The sequence below is a fragment of the Halyomorpha halys genome, unplaced genomic scaffold (assembly GCF_000696795.3).
Source record: "Halyomorpha halys isolate HHAL.00 unplaced genomic scaffold, Hhal_1.1 Scaffold910.1, whole genome shotgun sequence".
Lineage (NCBI taxonomy): Eukaryota > Metazoa > Arthropoda > Insecta > Hemiptera > Pentatomidae > Halyomorpha > Halyomorpha halys.
Window position 1 is genome coordinate 402,940 of NW_027106583.1, and position 24,814 is coordinate 427,753.

General features: G+C 30.3%; 2 protein-coding genes across 4 annotated transcripts in view; one reads left to right on the forward strand and one right to left on the reverse strand.

The window, feature by feature from the left end:
• Nucleotides 1–1,487: 1,487 nt before the first annotated feature.
• Nucleotides 1,488–6,234, forward strand: Sbat (LSMD1 domain-containing protein Sbat). Its single transcript, XM_014430741.3, has 4 exons — nt 1,488–1,866; nt 2,608–2,800; nt 4,351–4,459; nt 6,076–6,234. The coding sequence occupies exons 1-4, from the start codon at nt 1,642–1,644 to the stop codon at nt 6,125–6,127; spliced, it is 579 nt and encodes a 192-aa protein (XP_014286227.1). The 5' UTR covers nt 1,488–1,641; the 3' UTR covers nt 6,128–6,234.
• Nucleotides 6,235–10,788: 4,554 nt separating this feature from the next.
• Nucleotides 10,789–24,814, reverse strand: part of LOC106687062 (tRNA (32-2'-O)-methyltransferase regulator THADA) — a 28,847-nt gene continuing 14,821 nt past the window's right edge. For all 3 annotated transcript variants that reach the window (XM_014430742.3, XM_067044971.1, XM_067044970.1), the window contains 10 exons: nt 24,112–24,221; nt 22,497–22,831; nt 20,001–20,403; nt 18,975–19,153; nt 17,745–18,688; nt 17,055–17,327; nt 16,833–16,975; nt 16,151–16,408; nt 15,167–15,357; nt 10,789–13,522 (listed from right to left, as the gene is read on the reverse strand). In XM_014430742.3, coding sequence (XP_014286228.1) covers nt 11,614–13,522; nt 15,167–15,357; nt 16,151–16,408; nt 16,833–16,975; nt 17,055–17,327; nt 17,745–18,688; nt 18,975–19,153; nt 20,001–20,403; nt 22,497–22,831; nt 24,112–24,216 — 4,740 coding nt within the window. In that variant the 5' untranslated portion in view covers nt 24,217–24,221 and the 3' untranslated portion in view covers nt 10,789–11,613. The remainder of the gene's footprint in view (nt 13,523–15,166; nt 15,358–16,150; nt 16,409–16,832; nt 16,976–17,054; nt 17,328–17,744; nt 18,689–18,974; nt 19,154–20,000; nt 20,404–22,496; nt 22,832–24,111; nt 24,222–24,814) is intronic.

Consider the following 24,814-nt stretch of genomic DNA (forward strand, 5'->3'; position numbering starts at 1 on the left):
TATTTTTATTTTACGTTTAAAAAGAAGTGTATACAAGGTACAAATAAAAATGAATATACACCATATATTAATTTTGTATAGCTTTTTAATTAACTAATATATGTGATAATTCATATTACAGTTTTTCTTTTATACACTCTGGATAAAAGCTAAAGGAGACGACAAATTCATATGTTTCGAAGACAAAAAAAATGGCAGTAAACCGGACCTCTTACTCCCCGTTTTTTCTTGGGGAGAAGATAGTGCAATGAAAGAATGCCTACAATGAACAATATTTGCTATTTTACAGTAGATGGAGATGGAGGAATCTGGTACGAAATGAACTGATTATTTTTTCTAATTAAAATAATTAATATAACTTCCTCAGGTTGGACCTAATTTCTTTTTACTGTCATAATATAATGTGAATTTCGCACTTTCTCCACCAATACTTAAATATTCGTTAACCAAGACTGAATCGGTAAGTTAAGAGTTAGTAAGTTATCTCACTTTTTTTAAAAAGATTTATTAGTTGTTTTATGATGCTATATGTTCCCAGACAGAAAGTTCCCCATTACAATACAAGTTATAATAGTTTATGACTTTACTATTTCATCACTGAATGTGAAAAGTAAGTTTTCTCTTCTTTCACAGTACCTTCAGTTCATCACAAAGCTGTCAACATTGCCTACTATACTACAGCCTTTTTATTTTTGTAACTGGAGATTCCTATTTCAATCTTCGAGGAAGGAGTATAATGGAGAGGGTAAGCCGCCAGGAAAAGTGACGCCAAAAAAGGAGGGTCTTGAGTTCTTCTCAACTCCGGGGAAGAACTCCTAGGGCGTGACAGTGGAGTATGTGCCAATCTCTGGCTGCCTTTTTATTTCAGTTTTGAATTACAGTGGCCGGCATTCCTACTAACCTAAACGTATATTCGACCTTTTCCCCACTTTTTGTTTCGCATTCTCTTTAAATAAGAGTAGGGCGTGCCAAACTCCTGATTACATTAATTCACAGCCATCAATTTTAATAATTACCAGGATTGTTGTAAATGATGACTGCCAAATTATTAAGCCTTTCAAAGAGTTCACTTTTTACCAGCAAAGTACAAACAAGTTAATAGACTCTTGAAATTTCACGGAGTCGGCATTTGTTAATAAAATTTTCATTAAATATGAATTTATGTAAGTTTCTTATACTTTAAGTGGTATAAAACTACTAAATATTTTATATGAAACATTTTTTTTAACCATTTTTTGTTAAATATTATTAAACAGTACCTTAAAGAAAATCAATGTCTAGTTATACTCTGTGTAATTGTTTACTAATTCCTCTATCAGTTTCAAACAATTAACCATATATCAATCAAAATACAATAACTTTGCGAAACGATACGTATGAATTAGATCTTAATTAGATATGTTGGTTCGCCTTTCAATACGAATCTATGTAGCAACTTGATTATATATGTATATTTTGGTAAATTTGAATGCTCCATACCTCTTTGGTAAAACATTGCCAAAGGTTAAGATTAGGTTACCTTGTTTTTATTGGATAAGTAATTTTGCGGTTTACATTGTCTTTGCCTCTTTTTTTAATCTGACAGATTCAGAGCATGGACTAACTTATTAGATTGTACTCTTGGAGTGAACAGCAATTAAAATGGCAGAAGCATCTTGCTCATATCATTCAGATGATGAGAAAGATATTTCCATTGAAAACATCGAGTCTGATGAAGAATCATTACCCCAACATGATTTAGATGCTGTGCCTTGTACTAAGACTACGTTTTGTAAAAAGCCTGAAGAATCTGAAAGACTTTTAGATAACCAACACTCTCCACCTTCTAGTTTAGGCCATTCTCAACCCTCTGGTTATGAAAGGAAGGTATGAATTATTAATTTTATCATATCCATTACAAAGTAATTTGGGAATATTATTATTTTCATTATATATTGGTAACTTATATATAGATTTTTTTTTCTTTTGGCTCTACACCCCTTGTAGATCTTTGGCTGCTCGAACCAACCTTCTCCAGGACTGCCTCTCTAGCTCTCTTGGGTTACTGCTTTCCAGTTTGCTGCATGCAGCTCTTTTGTATCTTTGTTGATTTTTTCTATCCATCTGGTTTTTGGCCTCCCAGGTAGGTCTCTTGCCAACTATGCTGGCAATCATTGTTGTGTAGAGGCGTCCTGATGGATTGCTTTGACCCACATGTCCCGCCCATATTAATCATTGGACTGACCAGTCTGCAAGTAGTTCACTACTAGTTCTTCTCCTTCATGCGTTTAGGCTCTAATCCCAGATCATCCCTGTAATTGTAAGGAGGATTTTCTGTTCAAATCTTTCAATTCTGCTTTCTAGGGTACATGGTAGAGCCCAGGTGTTGTTGCCGTATATCAGAGCTGGCTTTCTCATGGCATTTTATGCCCTTAGTTTCAGATTTTATTATATGATTTTTATGTATAAATATTTAGTTTTTGTCATTTTACTAGTTGATTTTCAATTTTTATATCAACTTAACAAATCCTTTTGACATTACAACTTGCTGTTGTATTTAACAAAGAGAAAATGTTTATTCATTTTTATCCTAATATTTCTTCTAATTTGTATGAATAACGTTTATAGGATGAAATCAAAACAAAAAAAGAAGATAGAAAAGAAAATATGAGCAGTGGCAAAAAAAAACTTTACAGCTGGCTAAATAAGCAGATGAAAATTGAAATGACAGATGGGCGTGTCCTCGTTGGTATTTTTCTGTGCACTGATCGAGATGCGAATGTTATTCTTGGATCATGTACTGAATATCTTAATCCTGAAGGTAATAATTGTTTATAACTATTCTCTTTATAGATTGTATTGTACTTCCAAACCTGGAAGCTCAAACTAGTCTCTTAACCCTTAATATGACATGTAGTTATTTTGTACCTAGTTACAATTATTTGTCTACTTTTTGGTATGAAATCAAACGTTAAATATTATAAATCTAATACTGTAGTTATTTATATAGAAATGGTTTATACTACCTAATGAAAAATCAAAAATAAATTAGTTCTGTACACCAAAATTAAATATTGCTTTGGGACCCTCAGATCCACCTATTGTGCTGAGGGTAAAGACCCCTGAGAATATTTTTTGAAGGGATCAATGTCTTTATTCAATGTATTGAATCAACTTTGCATGAGAATGCATGAATAAAAACTTGGAAAAAAAAAATTTAGGTTGTGAGGAATCGCATAGAATGGCTAATCACTGTACAACATAGTGATGACATTGGCAATCCATTGCTCTTCATGTTGCAATTTAGTGTATTTATGTACTAAGTAAATGTATATTGTTAGAGTATGGTAGATTCCTTGTTAACCAACCACACATTAAGGGGATTAGTTGTATGTTGGAGGGGGTAGTTTCTCCTTTACTGTTCTCAAGTGTTCTATATAGAAAATTATGATTCACCTAGAGAGTGGTTATGAGTTGGCCAGAGTTCAAATAACCAAGTACCACAAAAGTTGTGTGTCTGTGTGTATGTAAACAGTATTCATCAAAAACGAAACTGAAATCACAAAAATGAAGTCATGAAATTGAAATTGCATATTTAGGGTTGGTATATATCTGAGATATTGTGGAAACTTTTTTGATAAAATTTAAATGCCATAAATGCCACTTTATATAATCAATTTTACACTTTTTAGAATTTTCTCCTAAACAGCTTTAATGGTTTTCATTAAACTCAGCCCTAATAAAAAAATGAGTGATCTTCAATACCAGCTAAGTTTTACCCTCACTGAAATAGTCTGGCTGCTCAAATGACAAATTTAAAAAAAAAAAGAAGTAATAAACAATGGATACTCATAAAATATAAAAGAATTTGAAAATCAACTAAAGGAAAAAACAAATGTTTTTGTATTTCCTATAGTTGTAATGATAAAAGTCAGATATTACTTTCGATTACTTGTATATTTCATATTTAGAAAGGGAAAGTATTATTATCCTGAATCTTACCTCAATGAATCTTAAACAGTGTGTGAAAATCAATAAAGTCTTAAATAATATATTGAATTTTGAAATTTAAGTGACAAAAAGCAGTGAGGGCACAACAAAAAATATAAAACTTTTTTAAAGATACTGTGTAAGTCATTTTTGATAGATATTTGACTTAAAATAGGTGCAATACTATTTGGGTGCAAGGATTTTTTACAGCTGATAATTTAGGATACAAAAGTTAGTTTAATTTACAATTCTTGTTATTCATATTAAGTAATTTATTTTTACAGTGTCAATAAACGTGTTAAAAAAGTAATTTATTGATCGCTTGATCACTTTCAAATAAGTGATTTTTACCTTTGTAACTTAATTCTCAATATTTTCCAGTTTGTGGCTTTACCGATGAACCAAGAATTCTGGGACTTGTTATGGTTCCTGGTAGACATATTGTTTCCATTCACCATGATGCTTCTGATGCACCTTCAGAGGAAAAAGAGTATGTACAGTTATGTTTTTTTTAATAAAATAAAATTATTACATAATTTTGATTTGAGATCAGATCTGTGCCATTGTTACCTTGATATCGGACCTGAGATCAGATCTGTAAAATTGTTAACTAATTGTTTAAAACGGCATTCCAAACTTGATCTTAGATGAAGTTGAAATTGTTTTTTTAAAACATTACTGAAATTGTGAATTTTTATTTTAATTTTTTATGACTCCATATTTATTCTTTATTTTGTTAATTAGTCTTCTGTTCTGATTAGTTTTTTTTCCTAGGCACCGATTTATGTAAACAAATTATAAATTAATGCAATAAGGTGCTCTGCTTTTATATTTTGGCCTAAAACCTTTTACATTTTGGTGACTTTTAGGACTGCTTTGCATCCCTTATAAATAATGTCAAAAAATCACTTATTAAGAAAAAACTTTTGTCCAAATTTTTTTTTTAATCAATGAATTAAACCTATGATATTAAATTACACATTACCCTCATACAAACTATATCTCAGTAGTTAGATTAGCAATCAGAAACAGCTACTACCAGGGTAGTTAACGGAGTAATGAATTGAGTTCTAATAATTGCACTAAGTAAATAAATATTTGAGACAATCTTTTTTATAGCTGATAAAAAATATCATCACATCTTTATCATATCGCTGCTTTGCTTTAATAGTAACTCATCTGATAAAGAAATAAGTTTTCATTTTATTTGAACTGAACGTATTCCAAAGATGATACTTAAGGCTGGGGTTACTTACTATACTGAGGTCCTTCTGCAAACTGTCCCGAAGGTGGTAAGATTATGCATGGTGCAATCTATAAAATAGGTTAAATATACAATAAACAATTTTTATTTTATAACACCCCTTCTCTTAAAATACAATTCATTGTTGGTTTCGAATATAGTAAATCTAAATTTTTTTTATGTCATTCAGTGTATAAAATTGTTGATGTACTTTTTTGTAACCAAGAGTGAATTGTACTTGCTGAGGAGGAGAACAAAGTATCCCCGAAATAGAATAAATAAATGTGTTAAAAATATTTATTTTTTTTAAAAAGTTTTTGATCTTTTGACAGTATAAAATTTATAAAAAATATAGGTTATATAATGAAACAATTTTTTTTGTTTGATGTACCACTATTTGAGCAAAGCAGTGTTATATTATCCATAAATTAAATTAAAGAGATTGATTTCCTTCTCATGGAATTAAATGGATTAATATATAAGATTAATCCCGTGCATTAATTAATTGTTTCTTAAAGATGTTTATTTAGATGCCTGAATATATTTATAAATTTTGGAACCTATATAATATAATGTTACTTCTTTTCAATTTTTTAATTACATTTGTTCTTAATGATGTTGTTAAGGCATTTTGGATGCAATTACTTACAATCTAACAGTTACCAATTATCTTCTTCTGGATTCATTTATGTCTTGCATTGTATTGATATACTCAGTTTGTCAGTACCTCAACTTTCTGACCTATAGTTAATAAACTGTTAGCTTTAGTTTACTTTTCTTACTTTATATATTTTTTAAGGTAAACAGTATTTATCAATGTATAGTTTAAAATTATTTTCATCTTTTTTTTTTTTTTGTTTCAGGATTAAAGAAGTAAACTCATCTCCAAATTGGTCAGAATCTTTGTACTCATGAGACAAGAACTTAGCTAAGCTGAGTCAGTTAATTCTATGTTTAAGCCTGTTTTATTTATTTATTTCAAATTTATACCTGTAAAAAGACAATATAATTAATTTTATTGATTTTTTTGTTATTGCTTTAGAAGCTGTCCTTGAGTACATTATATTTTGAGGATACCTGCTTCGAGAAATAATAATTACACAGGTCAACAAAAATGAAATATTTGTTTATGTTTATATTCGAACAATTAAATTTTGATTCTATACATCGATTGATAACAAAAACAATCATTTGTTACTTATAAAGATGGCTTTTATAGAAATAAGAACAAAATTTTTAATTTCAAGTGAAATTGGCACACTTTTTCCAATTGTTACCAAACAACCCCAAAACTATACATCACCTGACGGAATAGCTTGCAGTTTCATTTTTTAATGTTATAAATACACTTTTTGTGACCATTACTTTTTACCTTGATTTTTAAAAAAAATTACAGCTCTATATAACCTAAAAATACAAGTAAATGTGATTAAGGTATACTTGAAAGATTTATTAAAAAACTATGCATTGGTATTACTCTAATAACATTTCTTCGTTCGAAGGTCTTGAGAGCATCTTCCTTTGAGGCCTCTTGGAGGATAAGTGGAAATAAAAGAGGAAGCTAGGTTAGAAAATAGATGATTTGGGTAGTTTAGAATGGATGGATCAATATCTGGTTTGGTTGGAGTGGAGTGGGGGAGGGAGGGTTATCTACCCTACCTGTAGGTACCACCCTATTCTGACTATGGTGAGGGATAAAGTTTTTATTTTGTGAGACTGCCACTGAAATAAAAGTCCAGGCCATATTAAACCAGCACCACTGCAGTCATAAGCCAGCCAAAGTTGGTGCTTTAATTCGCTAGGCTATAGATAGCCAGAGCATTCCAAGTTAATCATTGGTTCATATTTCTATCTAGGTAGCATGTATGTTCAACAGGGAGTGGAATATTTTTGTTGTTTACTTCAGGATAGTCCATAGCCATTGCTTAAAGGAAAAGCTCTTCTAACATTAACTATTTTCCCTAAAAAGTTAAATATTGTCTCTTATTATGTAAAATATCAACGATCATGTAGAACAAATTTTAAGTAAATTTAACTAACTTTCATTTTAGCCTTTACGAGAATGTAAGGTTCAATAGTTCTCTTTAAAATGGGGAATAATTAAAAATATTGTCTAGTGGAATTGGAAAGAAAACATTTAAAAAATACTAATCAAGTTGTCACCATTATTTTTTTTATTAAATTATAATAAATAGAATAAAATTTTTTAATTTTAAATGGTTCAAAACCCATAGAACTATGGGCGGCACATCCCCATTGGTCCCCCTGGGAAAATATTTGAAAATTTTGGTTGCCTTAAAGTGTATTTTAATGTATATTGTACATTTTCCTGTAGAAGCCTTTCAGCTGACCCTGAAACGTCAGAAAAAATTAATAAATAACTATAAAAAACTCATGATAACTAAAACAGCTAACAATAAATAGTCGCAAAAATATGTGTTGCTGGACCCTCCTGCAGCTTACCAGTTGGGAAACTCCTCTACTATATCTTAAGTAATAAATAATATTTAATAAAATATTTTTCCAAGTTTTTTTAATTTTTTATAAATTTCAAGGAAACAGCATGCATTAACTATTTGTCTTCACTCTTTTTTTTTTTATTATGTTTAAAAATGTTCACAATTTTTTTTTTTTTTTTTTTTTCCAAGACTCCCATTGGAGTCCTATACTGCCTAACCATGACTGGGGGTCACAGTTTTTCACTTTGTGGGACCGCTACTCAATGTAAAAAGTCAATGCCCCGGGCCGGATTCAAACCGGCACAGCCAATAGACATCACATTGATTGGTAAGACTTGTCTTACCAATTCTTGTCTTGGTCTTAACCACTGAGCTACAGGCGGCCCACACTCATTTTAATGTATGGACGATAATAAATATACCATATTTTATATTTATCTTAAAGATATGTCTTTTAACATTAAATTAATGGTATTACAATCAGTTAAGTATAAAATAACATTTTTCCGCTGTAAGAATCGAGGCATGGAAATGGAAAAGGCTGTAAGTTCCAGAAGTATGAAAAATGAGATTTTGACGGAACATCGATGAAGAAACTGGCAACTGTGGAAAGTTTCTATCTTCAATCATTTAGTTCCTAGAGCTGTAATTTTCTCATAATTTTCGAACACAAAAATCGTGGCCAGCTACTTGTTTTTTTGTTTTTCTCAAAACTAGTTGTTTTGGCAGGCACAGCCTTTTCCATTTCTATGTCTCAATTTATATTCACATATAGTTTTGAAAAAACACAAACATTATTATATTTTTATAATATAATAATTTATATTATGTTTATATTGAATAATTTTCATATTTTTTGTGCTTTGTTAGGCCGTCACTAGCAAGCACTTAACATAGTTTGTCAGACATCTATTAGGTTGCATGTGGACAAACCTCATCTTCCCCACCTGATGTTGGAGATAATTGTTTTTGGTTAAACTACATTATTATTTGTATATTTTGTAAATAATCATTTATTTGTATCCATTGTAAATATGTTATTAGTTCAATAAGATTATGACAGAAATACATTGAACTACAGGACAAAAAAAATACTACTACCTCTTAGGTACATGACTGTATTGAAGTTAATACTGCCTCAGGTATCAGACAGATAATTCAAAGTTTAGTAATGAGGGAAATATACATACTTCCAGTTGTTCAATAAATCTTTGTCAACTATTTTTTTATCATAATGTGGTATTCTCTGCAACACTTAACACTATTCAGCACTTCTTGATTCGTTCAGGTTTATCCCTGGTCTCAAAATCCCCACAATAATCAGGTGTTCAACCACTCTTTTTCAGGAGTTCTATTTTTTCATACTGAGGCTTCATCTGCCCACACACAAATACTGGAGTTTCATCCCTCCGCTTGTGGTTTCCATCCCTGTGGTGCCTATACTTCATCTCTTAGCCCATTCCACAGATAGTGCTTGAGATTTATCTCCTGGTACATCCTCCTAGTATCCCATGTTGATTCCTCCTCACTCTACCCTTCCATGACCATTGCTTCTCACTGAACATGCTTTGTTGAGGAGGCCTTCTGTGAAGTTTAATGCATTAAGTTGACCATAGATCAGATAGTATATTACAAACCTTGACACTATTCCTTTCTAAACAAACATGTTCTTTTGAGCTATAATTTCCATAATTTTGTTACAATGATTTATATATGTTCATGATTTAAAAATAATTATTACATTAAAACATATCATCCTTTTATTTATTTACTTTCTAATTGTTTGCTGTCAGTAAACTTTTCTTTTTTATTAATAATTAAATGCATCTTTTGGTTTAAATTCAATTCAGTTCATTTAATAAAACAGTTATCTTGATCCAAACCTATTTCTATCATGGTGCAGTGTGGTGTATTTTAGTGTATTAATTTATATCTTCTTTTTACTCTTGTTTATAATAGTTTTGATATTTGTTAATAATAGATTATGATATTTATTTTTTTTAAAAATATCTACATTAATTTTAGTTACATAATTAAAGTGTACAAAGTTTTTTTACATATTTCATTATGCTCTAAAATTCTATATTTTTTCTTCGAATTGAATTTACTAAAAAGTATAAGTTAATTATAAATATAAAAATTACAATATCTTTTATTGCAGGTGTATGAAAATGAGCAAACGTACTTGAAATATAAGTTTCTAAAACGTTCATGAGGACCTTATAAAAAATCATGAAATCATTTTGTAGTAGGAGATAAATAGATATTTGTATATTAAACGGCTTTTTTCAATTTTTACTGTATTTAATTGTACAAAATAAAATGATCGGTTTGATAAAAAGGACATTTTCATTGCTCTTTGAATGAGTGTCTTTGTTTACTAACTAACTTTGTTTATATATATCATTGTATATATTGCAAGATGAGCTATTATTAATTATTCACTGATTAATCATTCTTATGAAATTAGACAGCTCTAGAGCAATACCCTTATAGCGCTTGAGTAAATAACTTTTTAATTACAGGTTGAAAATAGAGATCCGAAAAAAATACAATTTTTTTAAAAAGTTTTGTCATATTTGAACCCAAATAACCACTTTAGAAAAATGATTCTACATCCATTAAGAAACAAACTGTATTGTTTATTCAGTTATTAATCAGTATTTTTTTCAGTGTTAAATAGTTTAGCAGTACATTTATGTAGGACAGCAGGGGACAAATTATGTTACAAGGAAACTAAGTTGCTGTGTATCAGAAACAGTTTTCTTATGATACAAGACACTTAATACTATCAAACCATCAAAAATATTAACTTGTATCGATCAATGACAAACTGGTTCTTGTATGTTATGAGGTGGTTGGTAGTACTTATTAGTTAATTTTACACAATTATAAGTAACACAGTTTATTGAATATTTGTTACAAACAAAATTTTTTTTTTCAGTATCTGAAAGTAAAATGAGAATAAATTAATTATTTAGGTACATACAATAGGACGGTTATGATTGATTTTCATAGAAATTACTCACTAAAAAAAAAAAATGTATTTTGTATCACAAAAACCATTTTTCATCACAAAAAATGTTAAAGGCTTGTATTATTGTTTTGTTTATTTAAAAAAAAACATTTAAATTAAAAATTAATCAAAAAGTAAATCAAATTTCTTATAAAATATAAAAATAATAAAAACAAAATTTTCTAATAAATATTTTAATATTTCTATCATATACCTACGTTTCAATTTTAATCATTAAATATAATTATTTTAAACAAATGCATTCATACAATTTACACAGAATATTTTTTTTTGTTAGAATAAAATCTCAATACAAATGCTGGGTGAGGGAATACAGTGTACTGATGAACTTCTTTATCTTGTAATTAGCTTATTTCAGACTCTATAACACTCCATAACTATCTAAAATTACATAGTTTTTGATGTTAATACATATTTTAGGTTGAAAATTACAGGGAAAAAAAAATTAACTATGAGGTAGTTAATGAACAGAAAACTGTAACAATAAAAATTATGCGATTGGAATTTATAATTCCGCCTCTGACCAATAAAATACCAAAGTTGTCAATATTTCTGATGGATTTTATTGCATCTACTTTGTTTGTATTCTGTTAAATGATTACAAGAATTTAGCTAATAGCAAATAGGAGCCTTAATATTTCTCCCCAAAATAAGAGTAGCATAGTCTATAATTTTCTATAAGACCTGAGTAGAATAACTTCCTTATGGAATATTGACTCTAGATCTCATATCTGAAAATATTTGTACCACAATATTAACCTGCTCGTTTACACTTTGTTGCTTATATCTTTTATCATAAATATTTACTATGATAACTTCACTATCTTAAAGAAATTCCCACATAAAAACCTACAGTATCATATCTAAGAGTGTTTTGATAAACCGCTAAATCTTGTCAACTTACATTAGCACTTAAAAGTAACATGTTCTATATAGCTCTGAAAACGGTACTGAAACATTTCAAAGTCTTTATCGAGACCAGAATTATTAATAAAATTTATGATCTTGAACTGATTTTCTAACTTTTTAGCTATTATGTACCACTCTCTGTTTATTAGTACTGGGTTACGTACAGCATATTCCTCACTGAACATGACAAATTTAATGCAATGATCTCTTAGATTTTTCAGGACAGGAATAACCTGCTCTTTAACCATTAACTTACTAACTTCTCTATCCTTTCTTATGAGAGAGTACAATCTGTCTTTGGAAACATCGACTATTTTAACTGTCTCTTGGTATGCATTGGGCGTTGAATTCATAAATGGACTCATAATTGTAGCAGCTTCTTCAAGAGCATCAAGCTCATCACTTGTGCACATCAATTCAGACCAAAGACAGGCAATTATCTGCTTTGGTGGAAACAAGGACATCATAGTAGATTCTTCATGGAGAAAGATTAGTGATGAATAAGGGTTAAGGATATCAGCATCTGGCTTGGCTGTTAAAGCATTAGCAAATTTGCTTGCATCATGCCGGATCAATGGACATTCGTCCTGAAGAAGAGTTACTCCAGCCTCCCATAGCTTAGCACGCAGGTTGAGGCAATCTTCGGTGGCGGATTCCAACATAATGGGTGCCAAAAGGACTAAACCTTTCACAGCATAACGCCTACGGTCAAGACTGGTAGTAGGACTGCAAGATGAACATAACTTCTTAACAACTTTATCTACTAATTTGGAATCAATATCTTTTTTAAATCTAACTAATCCACACATAACTGCAATTCCAACTGGACAGTCTTCAGAGATGAGATTCTCAATTAAGTTGTCTACATTGAGATTGATAGGAGTTATTTCGTACCGACACATTATCTCCAAAATAACTTCAAGAGCTTTGTTCGTGTCTCGAGCTTTTAGTTGATTTGTTACAAACCTAAACAGTGAATTGACTGCTCCATTGGAAACAGCTTCAAATTCCAACTTGGTAATCCTACGTTCTATCCCTGTCAGACAAGATTCAATGATCTCCAAGTTATTTGAATTGATGGCAATATTGAGCGTGGGGAGTAATTCACTTAGAGGGCAACTTTCAATTATCTTCTGAGAATTTTGACAAATCCACTGCGGCAAACCCAGGTCCTTGTGGGTCGGTGATTGCAGCAAAAGAAGGTCTTCCATCTGTTTAGTAGCAGTTACAGAAAAATCGTAGCCACAAAGTTCTTTCAAAATGCAACGGCATAAATATGAAATTTTTGGAGAGTTCTGAATAGGTTTTAATTCATCTAATGATTCTTTTATAACTTCCCCTTGTGAACGTAATGCCTTCATACCTTCCTTCTCTTCATTAAATTTAGTAACTAAAAACTTAGTATTGAGTAGGAAACCATGAAGTTCATTTTCAGATTTGATTTCATTTTCCAAAGTGGGATCATTGACATAGGCAACTATTTTCCAAACACGAGTTCTAACCAAGTTACCAATCTGACTAATACTGCAAAACCATGCATTAGCTTTTGCAGCTAATTCACGCACTTTACATACACGACTTGACATTAACAACTGAAATGAACCAACAAATTTGTGAAAGACGCCTTCCAGAGATCTATCTATTATAGTGAGAAGACCTACAGATAAGTTAGACAAAAGGGTGAGAACTGGAACTAGCTTAGAATGCATTAAGAGAGCTTCGTTTGGAGGAGCAGAAGTTGCATTTTCAAGGCAGTCGAGTATAGTGTTGACGAGAGGCATACAGTGGTAGTACAGCTCTTCATAAGCTAAGTGGTAACAACTACAGGATTTGTCCTCATCATTTTGTTTTTTCTGACCTACTAATTTAGGTACAATAGAACCAAACAATTGGAGTGCAGCATTCCTAAAACAAAACAATAAACTTTAACTAATCATGATAAGAGTAGAGAACATTATTTTATTTTTAAACAATAAAATATTCTTTTCATAACAAATGATTCATTTAATGGATTCTCAAAGCACTAATTCTTATTTATATAGGCATTAAGTCACATTTATAAAATAAGGATTAATGTAATAAGAACTTTTAAATAAAAATAATTTTTTGTTTTCAATAAACTACTTCAAATACACAGCAAGCTTTATAGCTCTAACAATTAAATATAAAAATTAACAGTGATAAATGGAAACAACTATTTCACACACAACATTGCCATAAAATATCCTTACTTAAAGCAAAATAATACACGATCTAGAAAGAATCTATCTAACCAAAGGAATCAGACAAAATTCACAGTAATAGGGAATAGATCCTTACTTTCAATTGAGGGTCACGGTGGAAACACATATTCCGACAAAGTGGCCAAAAAAGTCTCTAAAAACAGCTCCTTACCAACAAGTTTGAGTCCTATGAGTAATAATTATCAATCATCATAATGACATGGATGTACCATCAAACAGAGTTACTTCACACCATATTTTGGACTTTTTTTTTGATATTCTGAGAGTTTATTGAATTATTTTTTAAATTAAAAATTTTGAAGGATATATATTTTTTCTCTGAAAATAGAACTACCAAAGAAATTCACAGGAAGACCTAACTAACATACTTATAAATCAAATAAGAACTTAAAAATATTTTTTTGGCTGACTAACCTATACTTCCATTATGGCCAAAAAAGTCTCTAAAAACAGCTCCTTACCAACAACAAGGATCGCAGAATGTAACATATAAATTAACAAATTAAACTAGCACTATAGCCTATTGCCATTACAAACTGATGTAATTTCTAAATGGTCATGGAAAGTTTGAGTCCTATGAGTAATAATTATCAATCATCATGGTGCTATAAAAAATAATATTAAACATACTTTATTAGCAACTCAATGGTGTATTCTTTAACATGATTAAAACAAAAATTCATTAAGATAATTAGGAAGACCAATAAATTTTGATCCTTTTTCTTGTTCTACATTTTTGTTATACTAAAAATAATAAAAAAAATTTTTTTTTTTATATAGTTCAGTTCAGCAGATTGAGGGGAAAATGTTTTAGATGATTTTTGAGGAAAAAAAGAGAATCGGAGAAATATAGTTTTCTAGTTTTTAAAATAATATCGCCTACATGGATGTACCATCAAACAGAGTTACTTCACACCATATTTTGGACTTTTTTTTTATATTCTGAGAGTTTATTGAATTATTTTTTAAATTAAAAATTTTGAAGGATATATATTTTTTCCCTGAAAATAGAACTACCAAAGAAATTCATAAGAAAACAGGAAGACCTAACTAACATACTTATAAATCAAATAAGAACTTTAAAATATTTTTTTGGCTTACTAACCTATACTTCCATTATGAAAACAAAACTGCAATTAGAGGTAAAAAAAAAACCTACTCTATTTTTGCAACAACTTGGTAATTTTCAAACACTACTTTCATGATAATAAAATAGTCTTAAAAAATTATTATCATATAGTAATCAGTGACAAGGTTATTTCAATTTATAGTGGTAACCTTACAATTAGCAAAGATTTAAACATACCTGACGGGCCAGCTGGAATGAGAGAGGCAGGCGAATGCTGCTGGAGTGATGCGATGAAGGTACCTAGCAGTGTCTTGACTGAGAGAAGAATCCTTCAGGAGTGAAGTCAGGATATGTAAACACTGCGCTAGGTCACCAGTCTTTCTCTCTACCAGGCTCAGGATATGGCTTAGTGCCTTGTCCACCATTGGCTGTATAAGAATCAATACAGTTAGCAACCACCAAATTCCAAAAAGGGAATTAAGTACAAAATTTATCGAAAAATAAACTATGATTAGTGTCATAATTCTGTCAATTTATATGTAAATATTCTTTTCATCATAAATATATTGTTTTAGTTAATATAGTTTTAATTACATTTTATATATAGTTCTTTTATGTGTTTTTTTTTAAACAGTTTAATAGTAATTGTTATCTTATGCATTAATTAATAATCTGATTTATATTTTATGATTGATTAATTAATTGATTATATATTAATTTTATTTGTGTTTAATTTGTTAACATAATTCATGTCATGGAAATCAATATTATATTAATTATATAATTAATTATTAATAAATTAAATTTTTAAAATCAATATCTGCATTTTTAAAATTATTTTCTTTCATGCATAACCCTATGAGAATGTTATTTAATTGCTAGCTAGCTTATTTAATATGCTAGTTATAATCCTTATAATCATAATTAAGTTACAATACGTCATTACACTTTGTCATAACTTTGCATTAACAATCACAGTTTTAAATTACTAAATTATTTGCAAATAATATTAATAATAAAAACTTATATGAATGTTCAAAATTCATTATAATATATATTATACAAATGGGTAAATTGTTATTTACAACTTCTCATCTATACTAAAGTTTGCCTAAAAATGCCTTCTATGTAAGGTAGCTAATGCTTCAGCTATTGCTGCAATATATTCTTAATAAAGGTTAAAAAGATTTTCTAAAATAATTAATAAAATAAACAACTGACCCGTCCCAGCCTGGAATCGCTGGCTACCAGGCGATGGACCAATACAACTCCACCGGCGCCCCTACTGCTCTGTGTTTGGCCAGCGCTTAGCCTGTCCAGAGCCTGGCAAAGTGGCAGCTCTCCCTCAGCTGGTTTATTTTTTGTGACTTCAGCAAGCGCTTGTCCTGCGGCTTCCACTGCACCCTTGTGGCGACAATGCCTCAACACTCTCACTGAGTTTTCGCAACCGCTGAGCTTTGACGAAAGTGCACAGCATGCCTTCAATAAAAAGGTGGAATTATTTGATTAAAAAATAGATAAAAACAAAACAAGTATTTATTTCACTTATGACTGCACCCCTGACTATCTTCTTCATAATTTGAAAAATAGAAAACTAGACATTGCTTCTGTATGTCTGAATATAGTATCCCCATATAAATGATCGTTCAGAAAAATCACAAATATAAAAGATTAAGAATATAATCAATTAAAACAAAATAGTTTCAAAGTTATAATTAAAATATAATAGCTTAAAGTTATAATTATAATAGTTATAACTGAAAAATTGATATCAATAAAATTAAACATGATTGACAGGGTAATATCCTCAACATTTTATGCAATCTACTACAGGAGTTTTGTTCAGTCCAAAAGTTATTGTTACTATTATAGTGACAGTATTATTATAAAGTACATCAATAACCTTCAAGTTGGTCCATATAGAATTGAGCACCAACTGGTGGGCAGGTGATAAGTGGAGTTTGTCACTTTCTTCAACGCTTACAGTTGACTCTTGGATGGTGTTCTCAATTTCTTCTCCCATTTCTCGAAATGAAGGAGCATAATCTGAAATAAGAATCCTCAAAATGATTCTTATTATCAATAAAATTTATCAAAATGTTTGGATATAGTATGGATAGTATACCTGTGATACTAGTTGACTTAGAAGCCAATATCTGGAGCAGATGTCTTACCACCTCGTCAACCAAAGCATTGAGCCTGCTTAGCTGAGGCTGGTCCAATGATTGGAACTCAGGACTGGATGGGTCAGTCAGTAGACGATAAAGTGCCTGAAGGAGACCATAGAGGGGAGAACCAGAAGTAGTCGCCTTTAGGAGGTCTCCACGCAGCTCAATACTTTGTGTTTCAGCTAGGTTTAGGAGCGATTCACTAACACTTTCGGACTTCACATCTAGTGCTAGAAATAATAAATGACTTTAATGAACAAACAGTTAAAAAAATAAGTATTTCTCCAGAAAACTTCAGGTACTAATCTACTGTTCATTAGCAGGATAACTAAGATTGTGAACTAAAATGAGATTAACATAAAATGATAAAAATCTTAGGAGATAAAAATAACTTTAAAACAAAACAACCATAAAACTTGTGGGGAATTAAATGAAAGATCAATAAATTTGGACTATTATTGGAGTAATGTAAATTTTATAACTGCCGTTTTCCAGACTAGATTATTCTACTTAATTATTAGTAAATTATAAAAATCGGGAGTCTTGGGCCGACGTAAGAAAAAAAAAATTATAATCGATAAGTTTAGAGTTTAGTTCAATAACTAACAACTCAATTTTAATTAAATTAATATTAGGTAGTATTTTACCTTTGGGCCCAACACCGGCCTTATAGGTGAGGCAGACCAAGACATAGATGAGGAGAGCACCAGCATCGGCATTATAGAACATCATATCAGAACAAAGGCTGAGGCCCTTCTTATACAACTCAGCAAATCTCGGCCCTTCACCCTCGCCCATCTTAAAGAAAGAGGTTAAGATTTCAGCAGCTGTCTCTCTTACATCTTCTGAAGGGTCACTGATACAGTATAAAAGGATCTCACGACTGCGGTCAGAAGTAAAGCCCCACTTATTGGCACCAATAGCATACTTCATCAGACGATGGCCCTCACTTTTCAGATTGCTCTTCCTCTGGTTGTGGTTGTTTTCACTAGCTAAATAGTTCAATACGATTTTGTACAGCTCTAATGATGCAATCTTTCTCTGGTAATTGACTCCGATTTCGAGATTTGACTTGAGGAAACTATATAGCCATTCCAAAAATGTCATGCTTCTTGTAAGAGCACGATTCTCGAATTGAGGATCATGCTGGTACTTTGTCTTCAGTATATGAACTGATGCATCTCTCACACGGCACAGGAAAGCAGTGAAACTATTCAGAATGCTCTGTCTCAGAGCCTGATTGTCTGAGTTAATATTTTCAATGAGGAATGTTTCAACTGCAATAAATTCGTCATCTGTTGGAACAATTGATGTTTTTGATGAAACACAAACAGTAGAGAAACTGTGTGCTCGGACTAAAGGGTCATGATGTTTGAGTCCTCTAAGGAGATAAGTACTGTTACAGATGTTCTGCCAAGACATATTATCATAACCCTCCTTACGCCCAAGCTTTAGGCAGCAGACAATGGGTAGAACAACACTCTCAGATTGTCCCGACAGTGTGACAGTATCTAACAGAATCTGCAAAGCTATCTTGAATTTCTTAATGGTACATGGAAGCCAATAGTTGAAAACATTTTGTTTCTGCAGACTGAAACATAGATGTCAAAGAACTTTATTTTAGTATATTTATATCACTAATTAATTTTAAATCCGCTATGAAATCAGGCTGTGTTATTAAGAATAAAAATAAGTTTATGACATTATTAACTTTTTTTAATTACAATTTAATGTATGGATTAATTATGATGATTTGAAAAACATTTAGAATGAGTAAAAACTCATATAGAGAACTTTTCTGAGCAGAAAATTTGGCTAGTTTAATAATTACTTGTTATTAGTATTAATTATATAGTAACTAATGATTAGTAGCTTACACATATTTTGAAGAAATAAGAACATCAGTAATAGGTTTAAGGAAGGTTTGCTCCCATTGGTCGAGAGATATAGAATCAATTATCACTTTATACAGGTCAGTTCCTGCAGGAGCGAGATGAGAATAGCTAAGACTAGTAATCAAACCATAGACAATGTCATCACTTTCCTCGAGTAGAGTCTAAAAAAAAAAAATATGAATAGTTTATATTTGATAAATTCAAGATAAGAAGACATTATTGCTACATGATCAAAAACATCATCAACAATAACATTATATGCTTTATTTTGTACTGTTTACGAACTAAATAAATGACAGCAAATATCCTGATATCTTATACAACCTACCGATATTTTGTATGATCAACTCTTTTTTGTATATTTTGAAAGTGTGTATACCAAATTCTTAAAATAGCTAATTAGGTAATTTAAATGAAAAGTGGCCAATATAGCTCTTCCATATACTTCCAATATTATTGTGCAACATTCAGATTTGTGCAATGATATTGAATCATGTGGAGATAATATTGAAGGTTGAGCAAAATATTGTGCCAGGCTCAGTATAGATGTTCAATATTTTATTGCTAGTCCATTTGTGTGAACATGTTGGGTGACACCGAACTTTGCTGCGTTTAGATTGTGGTGAGCAAAAGTGTAAAAAAAATAGTGGCTTTTCATTTTTCCCCACTATGGTTAGTGTATACTTGCATTTGGTGTCCCATAAAGCTGGTACAGATTTAGATAATAATCTAAATAAACAAGTATAAGAAAAATGGGATGAACATCCTCTCTGTAAGGATAATGTGGTGTAGAAACAATTAAATTAATATTAATAACTTAAATCATCAAAGGCAAATCATCTGTTTTTGTTCAAGTTCAGGCATTAAAAATCTATACCTGTATGTAATTTATAATATAGTTATTCATGGAATAAATGGACTATTTATAAATAATAATAAAAAAAAAAAAAAAATTTCAAAAAAAAAAAAAAATTTTCATTTTGATGAACTTCTTTGCTTAAAATTTACCTTCAGAACACCACAACGAGGCAGAAGTGCAGTTAGAAGGAAGTATTTACTTTTCTTCATCCATGAATTCTCCGCAAGAACAAGCTGAAGCAATGCATTAGGCTTAAGGAGGGGTGGTGTATCATCTGAAGTTTCAGCCATCAATAGCAAATGATTAAATGCGATGGCGTTCTGTTCCCTTACTCCATTGAATGGGTTCTCCCAGTTAGAGATGATAACTGCTGCCATCCTGGACATGAGTTCTTGTGGCAGGGGATTTGAGAGGACCTCACATCGTTTTATCCAAGAGACCAAGCTTTTGAAAGCCAAAAGGGTGAGGTGTGAATATTGGAAGCAATGTTTCTCTATTAATGAAAACAATTTCTCTTTGAGAAGCTTCTCCCAAAGAACATGGCCATTGGTCCTGAAAATAGACTTGAAATAAAAAAAAATTCACAAGTTTTTAAAAAAAAGAGGCATAGTTTAATTTTCATTGACTATATAATTCAGTTTTGTCAAAGGCAGTGGAGTTCTATGTTTTATATCTGAACACTTTTCTCAATTCAGAATTCATTTAATACCTGAATAACCATAACCAAATATTTGATCAACTAGTTCAATCAAAGAAAAAAAAAATCTAATACAATAAGGGGAGAAAATAATTTGGATCTAAGATTTAGATAGATGGAATATCTAAATATAAAGTTAATTATCTCACTAATATACATTCTATGTCCAACATCTCTGGTGCAGCTCACATCATTATTTGTTAGGCAAGATCAATTTTTTTAATACATATTAAGTCACAGGCTACTGCTCAATTAACTTTTTAATATTAAAATCACTCAACATCAATATTTTATATGATCATAAACCACCCAATTTGGCCTGTTCAAAATCATGTTTTCTTACTAAACTAAATAATATTGTTTAGTATAAAAAAATAGTTTAGTAAAATATTGCCAGTCTCAAGAAAGAAATTTAAGGATTATAAATAAATGTTTTCTTACTTTCATAAGTCTTATTAGAATAATGGTCACGTCTAGACGAGAATTTGCATGATGATATTTATACTAGTTATCAAACCTTTTTAGGTAAGGAAAGGAACATCACATATATTTTTTATCCAGGATCCATTTTATCCCAGCCCAACAATTTAATTAATAATCATTCCTTTGTCAAAGTTTAAATTTTCTGTCAGACTCTTATCTTGTAAGTTCATTACTGTTTCTAGTCTGGAAAACTGGTAGTCCTCCCTGTAGTGTTTCCCACTAATTTTGTTGTTTTGCTTTTCAATAAGTAATCTTAGAGCCGTACTATAGAAAGTAACTTGTGGTGTCTGATGATACTTCTCATTCCTTAGTCACCAAACAACACAATCCAGTGAGTATTTATCAAATATATCTATGTTTCATCTTTTTCTAATGGATGACCTATTAATATTATTTATTTTTTAACTTTGTCTTTTCCTGAATTAACTTTTTTTTCCCCCATTAGAAGTCAGTTATTTATTTTATTAAATCTATAAATGTCATTTTTTTTGTTATCAATTTCTTTTTCTTTTTCCTTTCTTCTTAATAATTATTATTTTTATCTATTTACTTTATATTTTATTTATATATATATTTTATAATTCATCATTATTATTCATAATTTTTCAACATTTAGAGCATTGTAAATAGTTAGGCTATACGAGACTATACCCCCACAATCAATTGTTAAAAAGAAAAAAAATCTGACAGTTATAATAACTATGTAAGGGCCAAAACGCCTATTTGGTATTGAATAAAAAATATACGATAATATAATATAATTTTTTTTTCTCCTCTATGATTATTTTAATATTACTGTGTTCTCATACAGCTTTTATCTTCTTATAGTAGTTACGCAATACATTTTCTTTCCATAGTAATTAATTACCTACATTATTTTCATCTTTTTATTTTCTTGTTACACTGTTTTTATTCTTTGTTCATTATGGTTTTTATCTTGTTTTGCACTCAGCCTTGAAATTATGGCTGAAACGATGGCATTAATATAATAGAATAAGATTAGCTTATTAGTGTTTTTCATTTACCGCACTCCCGACCATCCTCATGTAATATCCACGTTCAATAACAAAGATCATAATCAAAATTTACATCTGAATAAAATGTACACTATTTTTAAATGTTTCCAGTTTTTATTTCATTTTATGTTTAATTTATTTATAATATATACATAGTGGCTCTTTAAATACACAGTATCAGTCTTGAAATTTATTGTTTATATTTTTTGTAACATGGAGGACTTCTTATATTTTTTTATTTGTTTCACTATCAAAAAATTTTGAATTTTCAAAATCAAATTTATGAGAACTTATGCAGTGATGAGCAAAAGTTTTCATGTTCAGATTAAGTTATTTTAATATCTTAACTGACATTAGTAGAAAAAAAGAAATGTTAGAACCTGTGGGAGTATTACCTTTCCTCATTTGACAATCTTATATAAACATGGTAATTGATACATCATAATTACCAGAAATTATCAGTCTGAAGGAGACCATGCGTAAGGCAGAGCTTGAATACGTCAGGTCGAGTGATACTGAGAGACAGTTCTGAACTCTTGGAAAGCTTGATTCTTAGATGATCATTGGAAGTTAGGAAGGTCTTGGAGAACATAAGAGCTATACTGTGAGGTTCTTGGATGAGAGAGAGAATGAGACAGAAGGCAGAGGATGCAACAGTTTGTGTGTCAATCGGCATTGTCGTAACTGACAGGCAGTAGAGCATTAGATCTGCCAGTTCAGCCAGGCAAGGTGGTAGCAGAGCATTTCCTGTCTCACCCAGTCGGGATGTAGCCAATACCACTCTCTACAAAATGTAAGAAAATTATAGACCTTAAATTGATTTAATTTATACATGTTATGAATAGAAAATAGGATCTCATTTTTCTTGATAGTTTTTCACTTATTTGATTTTATGAAATGGGTTGTCACAAGAAATCAAACAAGGATTTCATACATCAAAAAATCTATTTTCTTGCAGTTTTGCCTTTGAAATAAAAAAAAAATCATGTAATAAACTTCAAAACAAAATGACTCCCAAAGGTTTCTTCCTCTAGTTGAATTGTTTATTAAACCTAACATTAAATTGCTTGATGGTAAAATTAGGATAATTCAATATATTTCTGCTACCTTGGTTATGCTTAAGATAAAGTTATTTTCTACAAAATTTACCCAACAAAACAAACTTCAAAAATCATTTTGCACTGAGCCCTTACTTTATACATTGATTTTTTGAAAAAAAGAATGGGAATTTTCAAAACTATACACCACTGCATTATAAACAGTATTTAATAGTTTTAGACTTGCTACTGAACTTATGTTGTTTTAAATTTTCATCCAATTCAGAAGTATTCAACAAGTTATTGAATTGATTTTTCACATTAGCATTCATTAATTAATTTCAATAACCCAGTAGAACTTGTTTATTATAAGAAAAAAGAGTGAAAAGGAGGCTAAGGAAAGCTCCTTAAAGCTATGACCAAAATATCATAACATTGTAATCTCTTAAATGTGACATATTTAAGTACTATTACTGAGATTAATGTTTAAGTAGTGATTTCATTAACCTAAGAAATCAAAAAACATCAGCTTGTTTATCAAAAACAGCAAATCCCATGAATGATTGTTCATAGTAACTAATATATATGATTAGCTGAAGTATTAATTATATTTAAAAAAAAATTAAATCTGTATAGCTACAACTCATGAAGGGTCAGGAGTGGAGTACTTTGTAAAGAAGTTGTAAAGACCAACAGTTGTGCAAGGAGGTGACAAAATCAGAATCACGCTTGATCACCAGATTTTTCCCCAATTAAGAAAACCCATTTCATGAGACTAGGTGGACCCCAGAGGGCTCCTGAACCCATAGCGATGACTCACAGCGTTAGTGAAAGAGAAAATAATTATCTGTCAGAGCCGGATTCGAACCCAGGTCCTTGGAGTTAGTAGCAGAGTGAGATTAATCATATTTGAAAACATTCTACATTTTACCAGAAAAAAAAGATAAAACTATAGCTAATTTCAACCTTTTCATGTTTTTTTGTTTAGTTCTATTGCACAATTGAAGGTTTTAAAGAATAAACAAACCCTGAATGTATCACATGGTATTTTATCCACAGCTCTTTCATCCTTTGCCTGTCTCAAAGTAAGGAGGCAGACGTTCAACACACTGCCTACGTCTGAGTCACCCATCACACCTGAAATTACAAAAACTTTTAAGCCACTCCTAATACAGAATACATTGGTATATATAGTTGTGTTATTTTCTTTTAAATGTATTGTAATAATAATATTTCTGTTTTCCTTATTGCGGTTGTTTTTAAAGACATCCTGGCAGAAGTCACCAATTTATGTTGTGTTATTTTCATTTTCTTTGGTTGTTTATGTTTCATAATTATCAATTTATAATACAGACTTCTCTTTTTATTTTAAATAAAAATATTAATAACCAATGTTAAAATATCTATTTTTTCTTCATTTAATTTTAAGTAGTTGGACTTTGTTTAATATACTTCGATTTATTAGACCAATCCTCAATATATTTCAAGAGAACTAATAGTATGTTTATTTAAACAGTTGAAACCAAAATGCACCTGACTGCAACTTTTTATTATTTTGAAAACAACACACATACAAAATAATAAAATTATACTGAATACAAATTACATTGTTTCCACTTATTAAATATTAATCAAATCATTTGATTTCTATCTTTTTTTTTTTCTATCATTTTTTTTAATTTTAAAATTTTAGCGTGACGAACTTGATATATTTCTCCACAACAAACACA